Below are 19,568 nucleotides of genomic sequence, written 5' to 3'. Positions count from 1 at the left end.
TTCAGTCCTTGTACCTGAGCATTTTCAGAGGAATTTATTTATTTATTTTTTGTTAAACTACTCATCTGATGATGAAACAGGAAAATTCCAGCAGCAACCTGACAAAGGACCTGAGCGATGTGTCTGGTCGTTCAGTTGAGCCATCTACCATTCACTGAAGCCTCATCAGAAATAGTCTCAGTGGAAAGACGACTGTCAGGAAGCCATTCTTAAGGAAGGGGAGCAGGGCAAAAACGATGATGATGTATGCCAAATTACACAAAATCTGGACTGAAAAATGAGGGGCAACAGATGTGATAGACTGTCGTGAACATGCACTGTTATTGTTTGGGGCTGCATTTCAGGGATCTTGTCAAAACTGATGGAATTCTGAACAAAGAAAGTACCATCAGATTTTCATCCACCATGCAATAACACGTGGAAATCATCTGACTGGCAACGGCTTTATTTTTCAGCATGTCAACGATCAGAAGAGACCTGGGTTAAAATGTGGCTACAATAAGGTCCATAGTGGCACGGTGGTTGTAATATGATTTTTTTCCCCTTTACTCACCACTTGCTAAGACACAGAAGCTAGAGTCATCTGCTGATTAAAACCCACCTCACAGATGGTGCTAAGATGGGTAAGGAGACAAAATCTTTAGCGTGGCAGATGCTCCGACTGTGTTAATACAACATACATTATCACTTAAATCAGCATTTATAAAGGCTGTACACGTCTTAATAGTTGCCAGACACGCTAAACACAAACTATCTTCATTAATCTTTAGATTTTCCGCTTGCACAAATGATTGTTTATGTATATAATTGAGTTTATGTGGCCATAGTTGGACCTCTCAGAGTTACAGTCTGGGCTCCTGTGCTACTACTACTGCAGGTGTTAAGGAGTTAAGCTGGTCTGAGCTAAGTCTGACTGTGAGACTGACTGTAAGGGGCCCAACGGAGCAGATGTCCCACTAAATCTTCCTTTACTATCATCATCATGGCAGATAGAAATGAATCGCAGTCTTACTTCTGAATTCACACAGTAGGCAAACACTGAGATGAAAAGTTTTATAGCAGGTTTTGGGGTTGTTTGTTAAGTTTCCCCTCAGCAATTTGAATGCAAACACAATCGCCTCCATTGTTGCTGGGATTCAGCCAAAGATGCTCGTCCCCTCCTTTGTTTTTAAGATATTTTCACACTTCAACATCTGACAGTGAAAAGGAAACTTATTAAGGAAACTTATTGACAAGGACCTGGGGGAAGGAATTGTTTCCCCTTGCTTCAGAAGTGTCTCAAACATTTTCTGTGGGAATCCTTTGGTTTCGACACTTTGGGTGAGTGAAATCTTTTAGAAGTATTGTCCTGTAAATAGACTGCTAACGGTCGGTACAACCCATCTAGCATAGGGGTGTCAAACTTAAGGTCTGGGTCCAGAATCGGCCTAGCAGACTCCAATCCGGCCCACTGGAAGGCTTCAGAAAATGTGAAGGAGGTCAAAAATTTTGCACTTTTAACTTAAGTTTCATAAATTTTATAGCCTGTCCTGCTGACAAAGACTCCCTCACAGTCATTCATACTACACCAATGTAATGAAGTAATACATAAATAATTTAAATGTGGAAAAAAATGTGATGTACTGTTGGAACTACAATTAATTTTCTTATACTGAGGGGATTAAATGTGCAGTTAAACTACTTTACAATGACTTTACACTCATCCTGCTAATTTAAGATGTGGCCCACAATGCGAAATGACTTTTCAAACCCTGTCTTGTCTTCTACTTGCTCATGAAGGGGATAGCAAGCCCAAGCATGTGCCCTTCTTTTCCTCCACTCCCCACCTCCCTTGTCCCTCCCTCCTTCCCTGTCTGGGTGGCCATTGAAGCAACTGGCAGCAAAAGCACCACAGGAACCCTGAAGCAACAGCTGCAGAGCTCACAGTTACTACTGCAAGAAGAAAAACATTAAATAAAATAGAATATCCCGGTGCAGTGCTGGTGACAACTCTTATTTTCATTTCTGGAAGTGATCACATGCTTGGAAAAAATTACTGGTGTTGACTGAAAACAAAACATACAGTGTTTCTGTTTTTTTTTTTGTTTTGTTTTTTTTTACAGTTGTTGTTTTTTAAAGATGCTAGAATAAATTTACTATTGCCCTACAGTAAGAGGAAGTACTTTCAAGCAAGTAGATTGGTCATTACAGCCCTATAAGTCATGGATTTTTGGTAATAAGTTAGCTGAGGAAGGGAAAGTTAAGATTTACTTTAGGAAAGGAATATTTGTCCCTCCAGGACATTTTAAAGAGACAACACACCCCATCACAAATGAGTTTGTAGACAGACACTGAGCAGAACAGTCCCGTTATATGTTCTTCAGCTCTTAATTACAGGTCGATTAGGAAGTCAACTCAAGCTTTGTAGTTTCTACTCACACAGATGGTCATAGCTCCTGCCCCCATTCTCCCACAGAAAAAAACGCCGGCACTCCGGGGAAAGATGAGGAGAAAAAGTACAGCTGGCTCCCCTCCTCCGCTCCTCACTCTTTTCCAGGACACACTAGACTTTTCCCAGGGCTGGGAATCTTTTGCGCCTCACACTGAGCCATTCAGATACTCTAAAAAACACATATAATCCAACCAGGGGGAAAAAAAAATCTGAGGAAGTCCTGTCACTACCGGCAGACCATGAGCACAGATTAGAGCTTGTCTCTTTCTCTCTTCCTCCCTCTTCATTCCCCCCCTCCTCTCCTTCTCCTAGGCTGAAATCTGAGCCGAGTTTTTTCATTGGCTCAGAGGCCTGGTCATGTGATCAAGGGGGTTAAACCCCCAAAACTTTAAATATGTGCTGCAACATTCATCTACCAGAGAACAGAGCTAATCAGTGACTGGAAGAGCAATGAAGTAATGTTTTACTCAACGCTGTATTAAAGTGCACGCAAAAACAGGAAACGGCTTCAGAGCCTCATGTAGTTTTATCAGACCAATGGTGATTTTTGTATTCTATTATTTGCAGCATCTAAAATTTAAACCAACCTTTTATTTTTTTGTTCTTTGATGTCCTTCTTCTTTTTTTTTTTTACGTATGGTTGTGGACTGAATATAACAGATAAACAGCTGGTCAGAGAGACATTAAAACACAACAAGACAGTGGCTGGCAAAGTAAGTTATATAAAATGACCATTAATTGTTATTAACCTTGATTTTTTTTTAACACTACACTTTTTATTACAGTTAAAATATTCATTTTGAACACAGCACTATAAAGTAAAAGGAAACAGTAACTGCAAGCTTTATAGATATGTATTTTTTATTTATACATGATATATTTATTCATTATTTTACAAATTATTTTACAAATATTTGCTTAAATATAATTTGCTTAAAATGTTCAGCAGTGTTTAATATATAGAAACGTACAAGCAATATGTTATTTACTAAATTATTTTACGGGGCGCAATGCAACCTTGTAGGTTGGTGCTGCTGGTCAGCATTTGTTACATTCAGGGGGTTTTAAAGAGAAAAAAATAAATCTAAACATGGAATAATCTCTACCTAAAGATGTCAGCTTTACAAAGCTTTTCTGCTTTCATAAATATACTTCTTGATGTTGCTGTCGATCCAGTCACTGAAGGCGGAAACGCGGGTAAACACTGATGGTTTCTTGTCTCTGATGCAGCCCTGAGCTCCAAAGCTGACGATGCCGTGCACCTCCCAGGTTGTATTTGTTCCTCCAGCTGCAGCTGTGCAGGCGAGGGGACCGCCGGAGTCACCCTACCAGGAGACAGCGGGACAAAGAAATCAGCAAAGATCTACTTATGATGCACTGCAGAACATTAGATTTTGGCAGCTGCTGTAAATCGTCTCTGTGACCTTGAATTTGTAGAAGTCAGTCTTTATTAACAGCCTGACAAAGTATTCATTAGGCAAATGTCAGAATCGTGCTTTATGAAGCTCCTAAAATGTAAAACGTCCCATTTTTCACATTGCTGCATTTCTAGCAGCTGCTCATTAATGCTGGCGAATAATGTTTCTGTGTTCTTCTGTCTAATTACGCCTGCAAACTGGGCAGCAGCCATTGAGATCAAGGCTGAATGACCGCAAACAAAAACGTTTTCAGGGAGCTGCATAAAAGACGAAGAGAGGCGGGCACACTTACGTAATGTTTTTAAATAACTCGGAAGGAATTTAAACAATGAACAACAGTCTCATCGTCTCCTAACAACTTTCAGTCTGTCCATTTAGATGATGGATGCATTGATATATTGTCCAAACGTCAGTGCATCCTTAATTCAAGCAAATACTCTTTTCTAAATGTGTCGTCAAACCTGACAGGCTGACTTGAGCTCATCTGGGGACTCGTAGCCGGCACAGATCATGGAGGGCCTGAGGGTGTCCCACCAGTAAGCAGGCTTACTGCAGGTTTCGAAGTCGATAACAGGCAGCGCTGCCTGATTAAGCTTCTCGGCCACTTTAGGGAACAGGTTACCTAAATATAAGAAGAACAAATTAAAATCTTTACATCATAGAAATTTCAGAAAATAACACAAACATGTTTACACTAATAATTTTGTTTTACATATTGTATCACTAAATCTAAAGTCATCACTACTGCTGGATGCCAAAAAGTGGGGTTTTTATGTGTGTACCCCCTTGTTTTAACAACAGGGGACCTCCAGCTGAACCAGGCTCAGGGAGGCAGCAATGAGGAAGATAGAATGAGGAAACAGGATCCTACAGAGACTAGGAACAACAAACATCATAAAAAATGAATACAAAAGAAAGTAGACAACAGTTAATCACATAGTGGGGATTGGAAATTAAATAGCCTGAGCCTATAGCAGCATAAGTAAGAATAGCTCAGGGTCACTGATCCAGCCTGACGTTTCTGGGCAGAGACTCAATTTAGTGTAGTATTGGCTTTTTTAGACTATCAGAGTGCATTTAAAATCAAACACTCAAGATGTAATTGAACTGTAAACGTTCAGCTTTAATTCCAGGGGTTTAACAAAAGTATTGCATTAACTGTTTATGAACTACAGCCACTTTTATAAATTGCCCTGTATTTTCAGAGGCTCAAAAGTAATTGGACAATTGAAAGTTGTTATTTCTTTCTTTTCTTTCTGTTGTGTTTTTTATGACTAGTTTCTAGGGGTGCAACGATACTCGTATCGATATTGAACCGTTCGATACAGTGCTTTCGGTTCGGTACGCATATGTATCGAACAATACAACATTTGTAATTTATTTTATCAATTTTCCTTCTGACGATGCTGTCTGTGTTGAGCGCTCAGTGAATCTGCGTTCGACTACTCCGCCTAGGCTGCACTGTCGAGCGCAGATCCACTGAGCGCTCAACACAGACAGCATAGTCAGAAGGAAGAGCGCAGGGCAAGCTAGCGAGACAGAAGTTAAGCTCTCCTTGCAACATGGCAAATTGAACCTCCCCCACCCTCATTCAGATCTGGCGTTTGGAATTATTTTGGTTTTCATGTGACGTATGACCTTGAAGGTAAGCGCGTCATGGACTAAAGTAAAACAGTATGTTGGATGTGCCACGCAATGCTCAATTACATGGGTGGGAACTAGTGTGTTAGCGCAGTTAGCTCGTTAACGTGTTGGCCGTCTAGCCCCACGCAGGGGTAGCTCGTTAACGGAGATTTGCCGTGTTGTGGCGTTAACGTCATTTCAACGAGAACACAACGAATATGACTCCACATTTACGCCGACATCATCCTAGTGCAAAGACAAGTGGAAGCAGACAAAAACAACAAGCATGCATGCTACAAACTTTACCCGAGTCATTTAGACAGCCGTTAGCACATAGAATAGAATAGAATAGAATATTCTTTATTGTCATTGTCACAAGTACAATGAAATTGAAAGATGTCTCCGGTCAGTGCAACATCACGAAAGATAAATACTTATAAACTATAATAGATATGATATAAAAGATAGAAATACATATAAAATACAGTGTTCTCATACAGTAAATACACCCAAGCAATCCAGGCCTAAGGCCCCATACAGACACTCAACATACGACCTAGTTGATATATCACTCAAACAATCAATCACTCAGTCAATTTGTTAGCGCATCCAACAAAACATGTCTGAAAGCATTCCAACATCAAGGGCACAAATGACAACAGGGGCAATGAAAGTCATCTACTTTTAGTAGCATTGAGACATGATATTGCAATTGGGTAGAAACTGTGTTTGAGTCTGTTAGTCCTTGTGTATGTTGTTCTATACCGTTTACCTGAAGGCAGCAGTTCGAACATGGAGTGTCCAGGGTGTGAGGTGTCCTTTATGATGTTATGGGCTCTTTTGAGGCAGCGGGAACGGTGTAGGTCTTTCAGTTTGAGGAGAGGGCAGCCGATTGTCCTTTGGGCAGCGTTGATTACTCCCTGGAGTGCTTTCCTCTGAGCCACTGTGCAGCTAGCGTACCATATGCCTATGCAGTACGTTAGTATGCTTTCGATGGAGGCTCTGTAGAAAGACACCAGCAGTCTCTGTGTGATGTTGTTCTTCCTAAGCACTCTCAGAAAGTACAGTCTCTGTTGTGTCTTTTTCAGTAGCTCAGAGGTATTCACACTCCAGGATAGGTTTCCCTCTATGCTGACTCCCAAGAAGCGGAAGTCTGCCACCCTCTCCACATAGTCGTCGCTGATGATTAGTGGTTGGATTTCTGTCTTGTGTCTTCTGTAGTCAATTATGAGTTCTTTGGTCTTTTTCGTGTTTAGGAGAAGGTTGTTATCCTTGCACCATGAAGACAGCCGCTCCACCTCATCTCTGTAGGCAGACTCATCTCCCCCAGATATGAGCCCCACCACAGTAGTGTCATCTGCGAACTTTACAATGGTGTTGCTCTGGTGGGCGGGGGTGCAGTCGTGTGTATAAAGCGAGTAGAGCAGTGGACTAAGCACGCAGCCCTGTGGCGACCCAGTGCTTAGATTTAGGGCTGGAGATGTGTAACGTCCCACTCTCACTCTCTGTCTGCGGTCGGTGAGGAAGCTATTGATCCACTTACAGGTGCTGTGAGGAAGCCCTAGGTCTTTTAGCTTGGCGTCCAGTTTGTATGGAAGAATGGTATTAAATGCCGAGCTATAATCCACAAAGAGCATACGCACATAGCTTCCTTGCCTCTCCAGATGTGTTAATGCTACATTGAGTGCTGTTGCTATGGCGTCCTCTGTCGATCGGTTTGCTCTGTAGGCAAACTGGTGTGGGTCAAGGCTGCTGGGTAGGGCTGCTGTGATGTGGTAACGCACCAGTTTCTCAAAGCACTTCATCACCACCGGGGTTAGTGCCACTGGTCTATAGTCATTTAGGCTAGAGATATGAGGTTTCTTGGGCAAGGGTATTATGGTGGAGGTCTTGAGGCAGGGTGGGACGTTTGACTGTTCAAGGGATTGGTTAAAAATCCTGGTGAAAATATAGGCAAGCTGGTCTGCGCAGTCTCTCAGCACACGTCCTGGTACACCATCTGGGCCGGCTGCCTTCCTCGGGTTAACAGCCCGCAGGGTGCGCCTCACTTCATGCTCCTCCAGAATGATGATGGTACTGCTGCTGTGGGCTGTATGGTGTAGCTGTTCCTCTGAGGCATAGGGTGCAGTGACCTCAAAGCGTGTGAAGAAGATGTTCAGCTCCTCTGCCAATGCTATGTCACCTTCAGCCATACCTGATTTGGACTTGTAGTTTGTCAGCTGCTGGACACCCTGCCACACCAGCCGGCTGTTCTTACTCTCCAGGTGGTTCTCGATCTTCTTCCTATAGTCCGCCTTGGCCTTCATAATGCCTTTTTTTCAGGTTGGCTCTAGCCCTGCTGTAGCTCTCCCTGCTTCCGGACCTGAAGGCGCTGTTCCTCTCTTTTAACAGCTGCTGTTGCTAACATGATTCTCCTTATGGGGACTTGATATGTTTAATATTGTGGCGAGCTCAGACAAGGAGGAGACGGAGGTATCGTTTGGTCTTGCTTCCCGTGAGCTAGCCAGGGAGCACAGCCGTTTATTGACATCTGCAGAAGAACACTGCAGCTAGCTAACTGCTCAGCGCGGCAACCGCACAGCAACAGCAACAACAACAACAACAACACACAGGGCGCCCTCTGACCCCGGAAGGACACACCGTCGCAGCGAGAGGGCGTCACCCGTCACTATGGCAACATAAACAAAACATAACTGTACAAACAGAACCCCGAACAGCCCTGGCCCGCTACAATATGCTGCTGAGAATATAGCCCAGAAGAAGCGTATAGTATAGCTTTTATTTTGGAAAGAGCCATTTCTCTGTAATAAACTCTCTTTTCCAAAGATGAGTGTTTCCTCAATCAGATACAGGTGTTACCGCGCCAGATCCGCGGCCCCGAACCGTAGTAAGGAAACCTCTGGCAGTTACTTGAAGGTTCCGTAACTGACTCGTAGCCGGCAACAGCTTACTATACAGGTCAACTCCGCTAGCAAAAAGATAGAAGGAGGCATAGGAAACTGCTTCACCGAACTTTATTTCTTCTCTAAGGCACGAACACCGCGTACAGTGGCTGAAACAGTTTACTCACAGCGAGCATCGCCGACACAACTCTGGCTGTCGAGGGAGTTATTATATTCCTTTTATTTATTTTCTTTTCGTCTCTTCTGTAGCTAACCGTTACTTTTTCCCCTTCTCCGCTCTCTCTCTTCACACATACACCAGGCAGTCCCGCTACACACATCCCGAATACATTTCCCATCAGGCTTCATCCTTAAAGGGCCATACCTGTAACACAGGGCTCGCAAAATCGCTAGCCCGACGTCCCGGGGCTAGCGATTTTTCCAGTCGGGCTACCAAAATCTATCTCAGCCCTGCCCGTCGGGCTATCATAGGAAGGAAAAAATATATGTCAATGCTTTTGCATTCTTTCGGAAATGTAGCTGGGTAATTATGTCATTGGCATCGGTGAGCCACTGTCAATATGTGACATATTGAAATCGCGTTTGAATTTGCGCTTGTTTTTTGCTTTCACTTTGCAAATGTCCAGGTGCCTTCTTTTGGCGCACCAAGTCACTCGGGTCAGAACATGGGGTGCCACCATCATCCCACTTCTGACACCAATGTGGCGAGCTCAGACAACGAGGAGACGGAGGTGTCGTTTGGTCTTGCTTCCCGTGAGCTAGCCAGGGAGCACAGCCGTTTATTGACATCTGCAGAAGAACACTGCCGCTAGCTAACTGCTCAGCGCGGCAACCGCACAGCAACAGCAACAACAACAACAACAACACACAGGGCGCCCTCTGACCCCGGAAGGACACACCGTCGCAGCGAGAGGGCGTCACCCGTCACTATGGCAACATAAACAAAACATAACTGTACAAACAGAACCCCGAACAGCCCTGGCCCGCTACAATATGCTGCTGAGAATATAGCCCAGAAGAAGCGTATAGTATAGCTTTTATTTTGGAAAGAGCCATTTCTCTGTAATAAACTCTCTTTTCCAAAGATGAGTGATTCCTCAATCAGATACGCAAACGCGCGTTGCAACTTCTTATCTGGTGCGAGTCTTTTATTTTGACAGCGAATGCGCACATGCGGACCACTTATGTGCACCCGTGTAAATAACATAATGTTCTGCCGGGTGTGTTGTTGGTTTTCTCTCGATTTCTGAGTCGACAAGCGCCTTTGTTACTGGGACCAGTCATTTTAAGAAAGGCCCCCATTAGAACCCATGAGAAATGCAAGAAATGCATTATTGCTCAGTCTGCAATATCTTTCCCAGAACAAACACCAATTGCAAATAACATACTAAAAATAAACCTGAAAAATCTGTTTAGAACAGCGTACTATGTTGCAAAGAGTGAACTATCACTGGCAAAATTTAGCAGTCTTTGCAAACTTCAAAAAGCAAATGGCCTAGATCTTGGTTCCACTGTCTCTTACCCGTGACTTCAGCGGAAATTTCAAATTCAGGATCTGACACAGACTGATTCATGTCCTACACAGTTCTTACAAGTTCATAGAAATTTCTGTTCAATTAGAACCAAGTATTTGAGTTGATGATTGTAATTTTTATACAATGTTGTAATTTGTTTTTCAACAATTTTTTGATTAATGTTTTGTTTCCTTTACAATATTATACTTTAATGTATAATATTGTAAAGGAAACAAAACATCAATCAAAAAAATTGCTCTCTTTTTTTATTCGGGCTACTTACATTTATTTTTGGCTACCAAAAACTGAAGAGTCCCTGCCCGAAGGGCTACCAGGGATTTTGAAATTTTGAGAGCCCTGAGATATATTTATTTTTTTAATTATTTTTGTTTCAGCAACATTAAATTTAAAAACTGTACTTTTGAGTTAAAATATATATTTATAATTTTAATAAATGACAAATTAAAAAGGCATGAACATTTTTTTTGTATCGAAAAACTGTCGAACCGTGACACCAAAGTATCGAACCGAACCGAACTGTGAATTTTGTGTATCGTTGCACCCCTACTAGTTTCTTAGCATCACTGAGACAGGATGTTCCTAATTTTATAGTACAAGTACAGACCGAAGGAAGGTTGGAAATGCATGACTGTTTTTACCCTTCTCGTCTCCCCAGCCGGTGACAAAGCACGCCGTCCCAGCAGGCATCACAACCCCAGGTTTCGGCAAGCAGATGGGGCTGATCTCTTTTGTCATATTGACAGGTTTGGCCAAGTGAACCAGGGCTATGTCGTTGGTGATGTCATTGGGATCCTGCTCGTAGACAAATCCTTTGTGGCGAATGATGGTATCCACCTTGTAGCATTCCTCAGCTGAGGGAATGTCCATGGAGGAGTTCATGTGGTGCTTCCCCAGGCACATGCGCCAGAAGGAGGGTACATTCAGTGGGCTGGAAATCAAGTGAAAGATAAATGTGAAGGAGACAGAACAGGTTTTTATTTTTTCTTCAGCTTCTCTTTTAGCTTTGGCTGACTTTACTAATGATTGAATCTAAAAGGTCTCTACAGTTTCGTCTGATTTCTACAGTCATTGATCCGCACTGATTACTCCAGCTAGTTCCTAACTTTAGCTTTTGTATGAACAAAGCACACATAACTGTATGTAAGGGTTAAACTCATTATAACGAGAGCTATAAAGCTGAGGGAAGATACAGATTCAGGTGATATCTCCCATTTCTTTACACTTTCATTTGATGAATTGTAACTTCAGATTTATCAGGTATAATCACTTTCAAAAACTGTGCTATTTAAATTCCTATAATTTAGATAGTTTTGTAGTTATATCTTACAACATGAAACAGTGAGCAGCAGTCAGGATCCATTCTTCATGAATCAAAGAGCCTCCACAGCCATGCATATAAGGTATAGGAGAGAACGGTGAAGCCTAAAAAGAGAGACATGAATATTTATAGAAGAAAAGATCTGCTCTGTCACTGACTGTCATGCAGAACAGGAGCTGACAGTACCTGCATAGAGACTTGCCAGGGCCAGGAGTGGGGGATCGCTTCTACACCATTTACAATTCTCACAGTGGCTGTGCTAGGTTTCACCTCTGGGTTTCCACAATTTTCTGGCCAGACTGGGAAAAGAAAGTGCACCATTTATTATCTATACCAGTCATACAGTAAATATATTTTAAGTAAAGAATAAATGAGAAAAAAACCCAGTAGCATAGCTTCTTTAAACTACAACATCAGTTTTTCTTACAGTAAAAGATAGATACAGTAAATTTAAGCATTACAGTGTAATACTGTCAGCTTGGTTACCATTATACTGTTTTTACCTGTGAAATATAACTGCATACCCCAACACCCAGAGGTTTGTGTCAGTCTCTGTATTTTGGTGAACTATGAAAGGATATCAGCTGTGTCACAATTCTCCTACTCCTTGTGCCAGACAGGCATAAAACTGCTGCTGTTTTCAACATTGGACCAACAACCACTCTGAAGGTGAACTAGGCAGATGTGATTGACAGCGGCAGGAGTCTCATTCAGTGATGCCAAACCTTGCAGGTCTAAACCTTAACACCACAATGTTTAGTCTGTAAACTGAAATTACAACTTGTAAATTAGTGATTGAAACATTTGTGTTCATTTATATTTGCGTCAAATACACAAATAAATTAGGAAGAAATTTTCAGTGGGTTCAGATTGTTATTTGTATCAGTATTTACAGAATTTACCTGTATTTGCAAAGAACATCACAAATGTAACATTACAGTTTGCAAAAACTCAGGTTGCAGTTAACTCTCAATTCAAGTGCATAATCCTAGCTACAGTGGCTGCCATTCAATCCATATTTGTTTACGCTGGATGAGGCTGTCAAACTTTGTGAAAAGAGTCTGATATAAATAAATAAGAAAGTGAAACTCAATTCTGTTAATGACAGCGATACTGAAGAACTTTTCTGTCAGTAAGCACTGCTGTTTGTCTTTGTTAGCTACTAACAAAGCCAAAAACAGCTTAGCTTAGCTGCTGTTAGCCCTTGTTAGCTAATGCTACATACTGTTGGTAAAACTTTCTTTGAAGTGGATCTTATATTTCTTGGACTATATATATGTATATATATTTATATATTTATATATATATATAAATTCTCGGATCCTTCATATCTTAAGATATAAATAAAATTTGCCTCCATTTCACATAAAGGGCTACAAGTTCCTTTCTTCTCTGACTGTGGTGTATTACTATGTGGCTAGTATCTAACCCTATACATATACCTCATTAGCTTTAATGACGATCTGTCTCAGCCCTTATATTCAAGATGGCGGGCAACATGGTAGCTTCCACAAACCAATTAACACTCGATGTATTTTTAATGATAATTTCAGAATTTATGACCATGCATTAATTGTTGCAAAATGCAATTACACACTAATAAATGTAAATCTATGAGTAAAGTATTTTTTTTTAATTAAATAACCTAAAAAACTATGGCTGACTGTACCTTTAAAGTATCTTTATAGCAGTTTTTTACAGTGTATGTCTACACTCACTGATGGTGATGTTGTCCCATGGATTACTAGGGAGAGGTGGTAGAGTTGGGAAGATACTGGTGTCAGTAGTCCAGTAACCACGGAAACCCTTCTCTTGGCTGGCTCCATTACTAAGGAAGCGGATGACGACTGTGTTACTAGGGATGTTGATGAGGGGTGGAGGGGCAAATCCGCAGAATCGACCTGCAGAATAGAGGAGAATAAATTACAGTTTTCCACCATTGTGTGTTATGTGACCTGAGACATAAATTGTGGACGGTATTTAAAGTTCGGAGACCCACCGAGTGATGCCATCGTTTCACCATTGATGACCTCCACATAGTCCACACAATTTCCTAACAGGTTTACAGCTTGCAGCTCAAAGTGAGTGAAGGCTACATGAATACTTCTTGATGAAGGAACGTTGATGCGCCACGTGCAGACAGTCTGGGCTTGGTAGTCATTAGGCCAGTTAGGAGAAGTAATTTCACCCTGATCACTGCTGAAAGTCCCTCCACATGGAACTGAAGTACAACAAGAAGAAACAGGAGGGAAGGGAATAGAGTTTGAAAAGAGGAAAGGAGAAGATTTAAAAATATTATGAAAATTAGATATTTAAAGCTTTACATTTTTTAATTTTCCCTCGCAGTCTTATGTTATCTTACCTTCTGTAGCGTCCACTGCCCTCCAGGTGGCAGTGAAGCCTGAGTCAACCACTTTGTCGTTGGAGGAGAAACTGATGTGAAGCGTATTCCCATCACTCACCATGTCTGCAGGAGGCACGTGACTGCAGTGGGTACCTGAGGTAATATGAAAATGTGTTAGAAGCTCTGTCCTAGGAGTTCATTTCATAATAAAAATTCCCCCAAAAACTGCAGATATGTGTTTGAGACATTTAGGGCTGATCACATGTGACACCACTATCTGTTCAGTGCTATGCCTGGCAAACTGATTAATGGCACTTTACTACACAGTAAAAAAGGGTTATTTGAGTATATATTCTATCTCAATAAGGTGCTTGTACCAGTCTGTTTAATGCCATGGTTCTTTAGCACATGGTGGTTATATAACTGAGTGCCATTCTGGAAGTGAAAGCTCCTTGTGGGGGTCAAAGGTTTTTCTTTTATTTGTTACCGGTCTGTAGGTATTTTTACTTGGGTAGAGATTTATTTGTCTACTTTGGGCTTCTGGTTGCCATGCATGCTATGCAGATGTTCAATTTTTTTTAGCCTGACAAATTTTAGGTTTTATCCTGACATCACAAATGATCAAACTTTAGACATTATAATGATTGGTTACATCACTGTCACAACAACAAGAGGCTGCACTGACTGTGCTGAAATGTCTGCGCTGGTGTCTAACATGGAAAGAAGGCAGATCCTCACATACCCAGACTTCCTGTTTTGTCTGAGAGTCTGACTTTGTCATTTAGGCACAAATCACTCTCCTCCAGAGAGAAATTGTGGAAATGGAGGTGAACCAATTTGCCTTCAGGCACTTGAATGTTCCACTGGCACTGGGCTGTGTTGCTGTAGGTGCCAGGGTAACCCATAGAGGACAGAGTGCCACCAGTACCAGTCAGGTCCTTTGGTCCCCCACAGCCTGATGCTACATAGAGAAGACAGAGAGAGAAAACTGGCATTACACTTTGACTTTGTCACATATTGTCACAGTGGGGAAACGAAGTATGTTTAAAGAGCTGGATTCATACTGTGCTCATTGTAGAGGTGTCGGCGGATGACATTTGTTATCCACGGGATGTAGGCAGAAGAGCGGGTGAACACAGAAGGCTTCTTATCCATAATGCATCCAATAGGGCCAAAGCTAGTTATGCCATGAACTTCCCATGGATCGCCAATTTTATCCTGGCAAACCAGGGGTCCCCCTGAATCCCCCTGTCAAGAGCAGAACATTAAAACACTAAAGTGGTTTTGTTGTTCTTTTAAAAGATTAGATAAGATAACTTTATTTAGTCCCACACTGGGGAAATTCACCTGTTAGAACCTGACAAGAGTCGAAAGGGAAAGTGAAATCAAAGCCACACTACCAAGAGTAGTTAAATCCAAAGTTATTTATCCTGAGTGAGAGGATGTTGAGAGGTGAGAGGTGTTGTCTGTAATGGACATTAGCTTGGCTATCATCCTCCTCTCACCCACCTCATCTATGGAGTCTAGGGGACTGAACTGGAAAGAGCTGGCCCTCTTCCCCAGTCCATTAAGTAGTTTCCAGTTTCTCTCTGTGCTACCATCTCACCAGCAATGCTGACCAAAAGACATCAGCCTGCCCAACAGATGGAGTCTTTAGCCCTTCTTGTACAGAAATTAAGCGTTATCCGACCAGACCAGTTTACTGTTAAGATAAACCTCAATTTATGGCCGCAATATAGCTCTTCTTATAGTTCTTCTTTTACCTGACAAACAGACTTGAGCTCATCAGGCAGTGTATAACCACAGCAGATCATGGAGGTCTTGACCTGGAACCACCAGTAATCCATCCTGTTACAGGTGTCATAAGGCACCACAGGCAAGGCGACCTGGTTGAGCGCTTCTGCAGCTTTAGGGTTAATTGAATTACCTGATAAACACACAGAGTCATTTCAGTTGTTACAGAAGCCTCGAGATTGACGCAGGAACATTAAAAAAGAGGCATTTACACATTAAATCCAGCAGAGGGCATGCTAAATATACAATTCTGAGGTGATGCAGTTCTAGTTCTTTGTAAATAAATATCACTTTAACACAGCTCTGAAACATCAGGCTACAATTATTTTATCAGAGGCTGCTAATGAACATGACAAGACAAAAACAGCACCAGTTTCATCTCCCCAGCCGGTGGCGTAGCACTTCTTTCCCTCAGGTAGGGCTTCCTCTTCAGATGGAAGGCAAGCAAATGATATCTCATCAGTGGGTGTCACCTCTCCATCCAGTCTGACCAAGGCAATGTCAAACTCCACCGAGGGCACTGTGGGGTACTTGAAGCCCTCGTGGCGATAGATACCAGATATGTTGAAGCATCGCTCACTCGGCTCCGTGTAGGTCAAGTTGTGTTTGCCGAGGCACATGCGCCAACGCTCCAGCTCATCAGCGTATCTAGGTGGGAAATGAGCAGATGAACTAATGCTAATGCTTTACACTGTACCTGTCACTGTCAGTGCACTGTGTGACATAAAGCTGTATCTGTTTGGATTGTGGGATTTCTAGTTCCACAAAAATGTATCTATCATATATATGTATACTCTAAAGGCTCCATGGTGCACCAGCGCCTCTATTTCTAAAGAACACTGTAGCCTATTAGCCAAAGCGTTGAGGCATTTCTAACAAGGCATTGTTCCCACACTGTAATAAGCCCGAGGTAACAGTGCACACACACACACACACACACACACACACACACACACACACACACACACACACACACACACACACACACACACACACACACACACACACACACACACACAGAGATAACTGCCTCCTGAGATTACACAAATGGGCTTCTAGGAAGTTTAGGAAAACTTTTGCAGAAATAAAAGCCAATAAAAGCCAGACTTAAATGTCATTTCTTTGTAACTGACTTGAAAAACTTTTTTTGGAACACATTACTAGAAATAGTACATGTATTTATTGATGAGGGAACTGAACATGTACCTTATAAAGCAGTGGGCTGCTGTAAGTACCCAGTTCTTATGAATAAGAGTACCACCGCAGGTATGGGAGAATGTGGGTTCTGGCTGACTGGTCGGCCAGACCTGAAACAAGCAGAGAAGAAACTCACTAAACAGGATGATGATGATGATGATGATGATGATGATGATGATGATGATGATGATGATTAAATGTGATGAACAGCATTGGGTTCAGATCTGTACAGTCAATCAGAAAATTAATATAGGATACAGAAAAGGACACTGATATCATATTGTGAGGAAACTGTAACTGCACAGGTTATGTACTCGTGAGGCTTTTCGATGCCGTTTGTTTTCATCTTTCTGTGAATTTTCCTCATTGGCACATGGAGATTCTCACCTGCATGGACACTTGCCAGGGCCAGGAGTGCGGTGTGGCTGGCTCTCCATTCACAATACGTGACACAACAGCAGGAGGAATGGCTGGTTTCCCACATGTGCTTGGCCAGTCTGGAAAGGCAAACACCCACATGTACAGAGTCTCTCGAGAAATGATTTGTTTGTGCACTGTACAGGCTACACAAACAAATCTGTGCCTGTGTAAATAAAGCCTGAATAGACGACACGTATCAGCAGCTAACAGACTTGTGTTTTTTTTTAAATAATTTTCCAGTTGTATCAGGTTTAAACTGTGTGGTGTGTCCTAATGATTCTGGCTTTTAGTAATATGCACACATACTGCAATGTCTTTATCTTCATTCAAAAATAATACGATGCTCCTGCGGCAAAATTCAGCTAATTGATGTCACAACATGGACATGCGTGAAGATATAAATTTATTAATCTACAGACTTCCCACTAAACTGTCCCAGTCACTCTTATCACACATTTTCTTCCTTTGTACTCATTTTACTTGCATCATTCTATTCACAGGGCGACCCTGCATGAGCCTGAATGAGTAAAATCTCCTAGGCAGTGGAGCCCATCTATAAAACTATTTTCAGCTATCGGTTTGGCAGGGCCCTGCGCCACCTGGGGCTCATTGGCAATTTGAGAATGGAAATCAGGTGACAACCGGCAAGTTAGTAGGAAAAGTCGGCACATCAAATCACCTTGCTGTACTGCACATCTGGGAGACAGTAAAGAGGGTGTGAAGAAAGAGTAAGCAGAAATCATGAATCAGATGAATGTGTGAAATGTGTCTGTGCAACAGCTGTGCTAAACTCTTATCTGGGGGTCAGTTTAATTGGCTAGTGGGAACTACTGCCCAGCTGAAAGTGTGTTAGTTAAGATTAAGAAATACTAAACAGAGTGATCGATTTTATAAAATAGCTGCAGGTATTGAAGCCGTGCTGTGACAAATTGCAGGTCCTTTATTTCAATCCGTGCAGAGCTCCACTGTCCCTAATTATGGCAAATGCTGCCTGACTGTTTCAGTACTTGCAGCAGTGTTTAACAGCGATGTTAAATGCAGCGCACTAATTTATTGTTTTGCCACTCGGATTCAGTGTGACACGCTGACAACGTGACATCTGATATATTACTGCCTTTTAAGGTTGTCATTGCTAATTTATTAGCAAAGAAATGCTTCTTTGCGCACACAGTCGACACTGTATTCTATTGAAAGACCTTTGAGCTGTCTAATGCTACAGGGAACAAATGTGAACCTGAACCTAGCGAACTGGAAATCTAAAACAGTGCACCACAACAGGCCTTGTATAACTGATGGGAATAAACATATTGTTTATGAGTTCAACACAGATCAGTTGATTTATTTTCGTAGAAAAGTGTGGATCGATGCAGCTTCACCTATGCAGTCTAGGTGCTTGTAATAAACTGTGTGGGGCTGGAGCAGATACTCCACCTATGATGATGTTGTCCCAGGGATTGGGCTGAACAGGTGGCTCAGTTGGAGCAGGCAGGCTGGGGTTTGTTGTCCAATAGGCCCTGAAACCTTTAGCTTCAGTAAGCAAGTCTGTATGGAAACGAATCAGCAGCCTGTTGCCGTTTGTCTGGATGGGATCAGGCAGCGTAGTTCCACAAAACTGACCTGAAAGGATTGATGACAAAAAAGTTTGTCCACAGTTCCAAAGTGACACAAAAAAGCTTCTTCAATTAACCAAAGCAGGACTTTCAGTTACTTTCGCTCTGCAGGTACAAATTATTTGGGGAACAGACATTGGCAGCTGTAAAAACCTGCTTACCATAGCTTTGAATCAGTGCAGAAGTCAGACCATTGATGTCATAGACCATTATGTTATCATAGCATGTGGACGTTAGGGCATCTTTTGCTTCGAGGTCAAAATGGGTGAATGTCAGCGTGATTTTTTTCCCCGAAGGCACCTTGATGTTCCACATGCACTCGGTGTTGGCCTTGTAATTCATGGGCCAGTCCTGGGACTTGATAACTCCGGTTTCCTCCTTTGAAGAAAAGCCACAACCCAGGATTTCTGAAACAGACAGGGGAAATGATAGAAAACTGCACGAGAGCCTACTATGAAGCATAGTATTGAATGTAACTGGCTATTTACTCCGTTGCATTAAGTATAACTTTGAAGCATTTTTAACTTCTTTGATTATTTTGAATTTATTTTAAACTTTTCATTTTTCATAAACAATTTAATATGATGGACAGTTTAAAACATTCACCTTCACTGCACAGCTTACATGATGATGGCTAAAACATCCATTAAAACATATTAATAATTCAGTATATTTACCAAACTCATTTTTGACACAGCACCGAAGCCTGCTGATAACCTTTATGTGTTTTATTCAAGTAGACAGCAGGAGTTTTAGCGTTATATTTTTACACTGTGTGATTGGTGCTTTAACTTTTTCTTCACCAGATGTGCAGCTGCAAATTCTTCTCTAGCTTCATAACTGTGATTAAAATAAAGAAAGGAGTTTTATCATTTTCTTTGGATGCTTGTCACTATGCACTCCTGCGCTTTGATAGAGCTCTCCCTATTTATGCAACAACTATATTTCTCCGCTAATTCCAAAAGGCACAAAAAC

At 41.8% G+C, this 19,568-nt stretch overlaps 2 protein-coding genes across 8 annotated transcripts in view; both read right to left on the bottom strand.

The window, feature by feature from the left end:
• Positions 1 to 2,706, bottom strand: part of fam13a (family with sequence similarity 13 member A) — a 49,878-nt gene extending 47,172 nt beyond the window's left edge. For 3 of the 7 annotated variants that reach the window (XM_086295464.1, XM_086295468.1, XM_086295467.1), the window contains exon 1: positions 2,419 to 2,705. In XM_086295464.1, coding sequence (XP_086151590.1) covers positions 2,419 to 2,445 — 27 coding nt within the window. In that variant the 5' untranslated portion in view covers positions 2,446 to 2,705. Of the gene's footprint in view, positions 1 to 2,418 lie in introns of all 7 variants that reach the window. The other 4 variants (XM_086295471.1, XM_086295472.1, XM_086295465.1 and 1 more) reach the window with 2 other exon arrangements.
• A 568-nt stretch (positions 2,707 to 3,274) lies between these two features.
• LOC147327661 (ovochymase-2) overlaps positions 3,275 to 19,568 on the bottom strand; it is a 30,110-nt gene continuing 13,816 nt past the window's right edge. Inside the window, exons 10-25 of the mRNA XM_086295463.1 lie at positions 18,755 to 19,000; positions 18,415 to 18,600; positions 16,951 to 17,060; positions 16,573 to 16,673; positions 15,737 to 16,014; positions 15,336 to 15,499; positions 14,637 to 14,820; positions 14,315 to 14,533; positions 13,591 to 13,725; positions 13,228 to 13,449; positions 12,947 to 13,129; positions 11,415 to 11,527; positions 11,238 to 11,332; positions 10,549 to 10,838; positions 4,311 to 4,471; positions 3,275 to 3,756 (exon numbers count right to left, since the gene is read on the bottom strand). Coding sequence (XP_086151589.1) covers positions 3,553 to 3,756; positions 4,311 to 4,471; positions 10,549 to 10,838; positions 11,238 to 11,332; positions 11,415 to 11,527; positions 12,947 to 13,129; positions 13,228 to 13,449; positions 13,591 to 13,725; positions 14,315 to 14,533; positions 14,637 to 14,820; positions 15,336 to 15,499; positions 15,737 to 16,014; positions 16,573 to 16,673; positions 16,951 to 17,060; positions 18,415 to 18,600; positions 18,755 to 19,000 — 2,891 coding nt within the window. The 3' untranslated portion in view covers positions 3,275 to 3,552. The remainder of the gene's footprint in view (positions 3,757 to 4,310; positions 4,472 to 10,548; positions 10,839 to 11,237; positions 11,333 to 11,414; positions 11,528 to 12,946; positions 13,130 to 13,227; positions 13,450 to 13,590; positions 13,726 to 14,314; positions 14,534 to 14,636; positions 14,821 to 15,335; positions 15,500 to 15,736; positions 16,015 to 16,572; positions 16,674 to 16,950; positions 17,061 to 18,414; positions 18,601 to 18,754; positions 19,001 to 19,568) is intronic.

Source organism: Aulonocara sp. 'chitande type north' Nkhata Bay, linkage group LG6 (assembly GCF_057382095.1).
Source record: "Aulonocara sp. 'chitande type north' Nkhata Bay isolate Kocher_YH1m ecotype deep benthic linkage group LG6, A_spYH_male_GT1.1, whole genome shotgun sequence".
In the NCBI taxonomy this organism is placed as follows: domain Eukaryota; kingdom Metazoa; phylum Chordata; class Actinopteri; order Cichliformes; family Cichlidae; genus Aulonocara; species Aulonocara sp. 'chitande type north' Nkhata Bay.
Note: the sequence above shows the minus strand (reverse complement) of the source record. Positions and strands in the feature narration are given on the sequence as shown.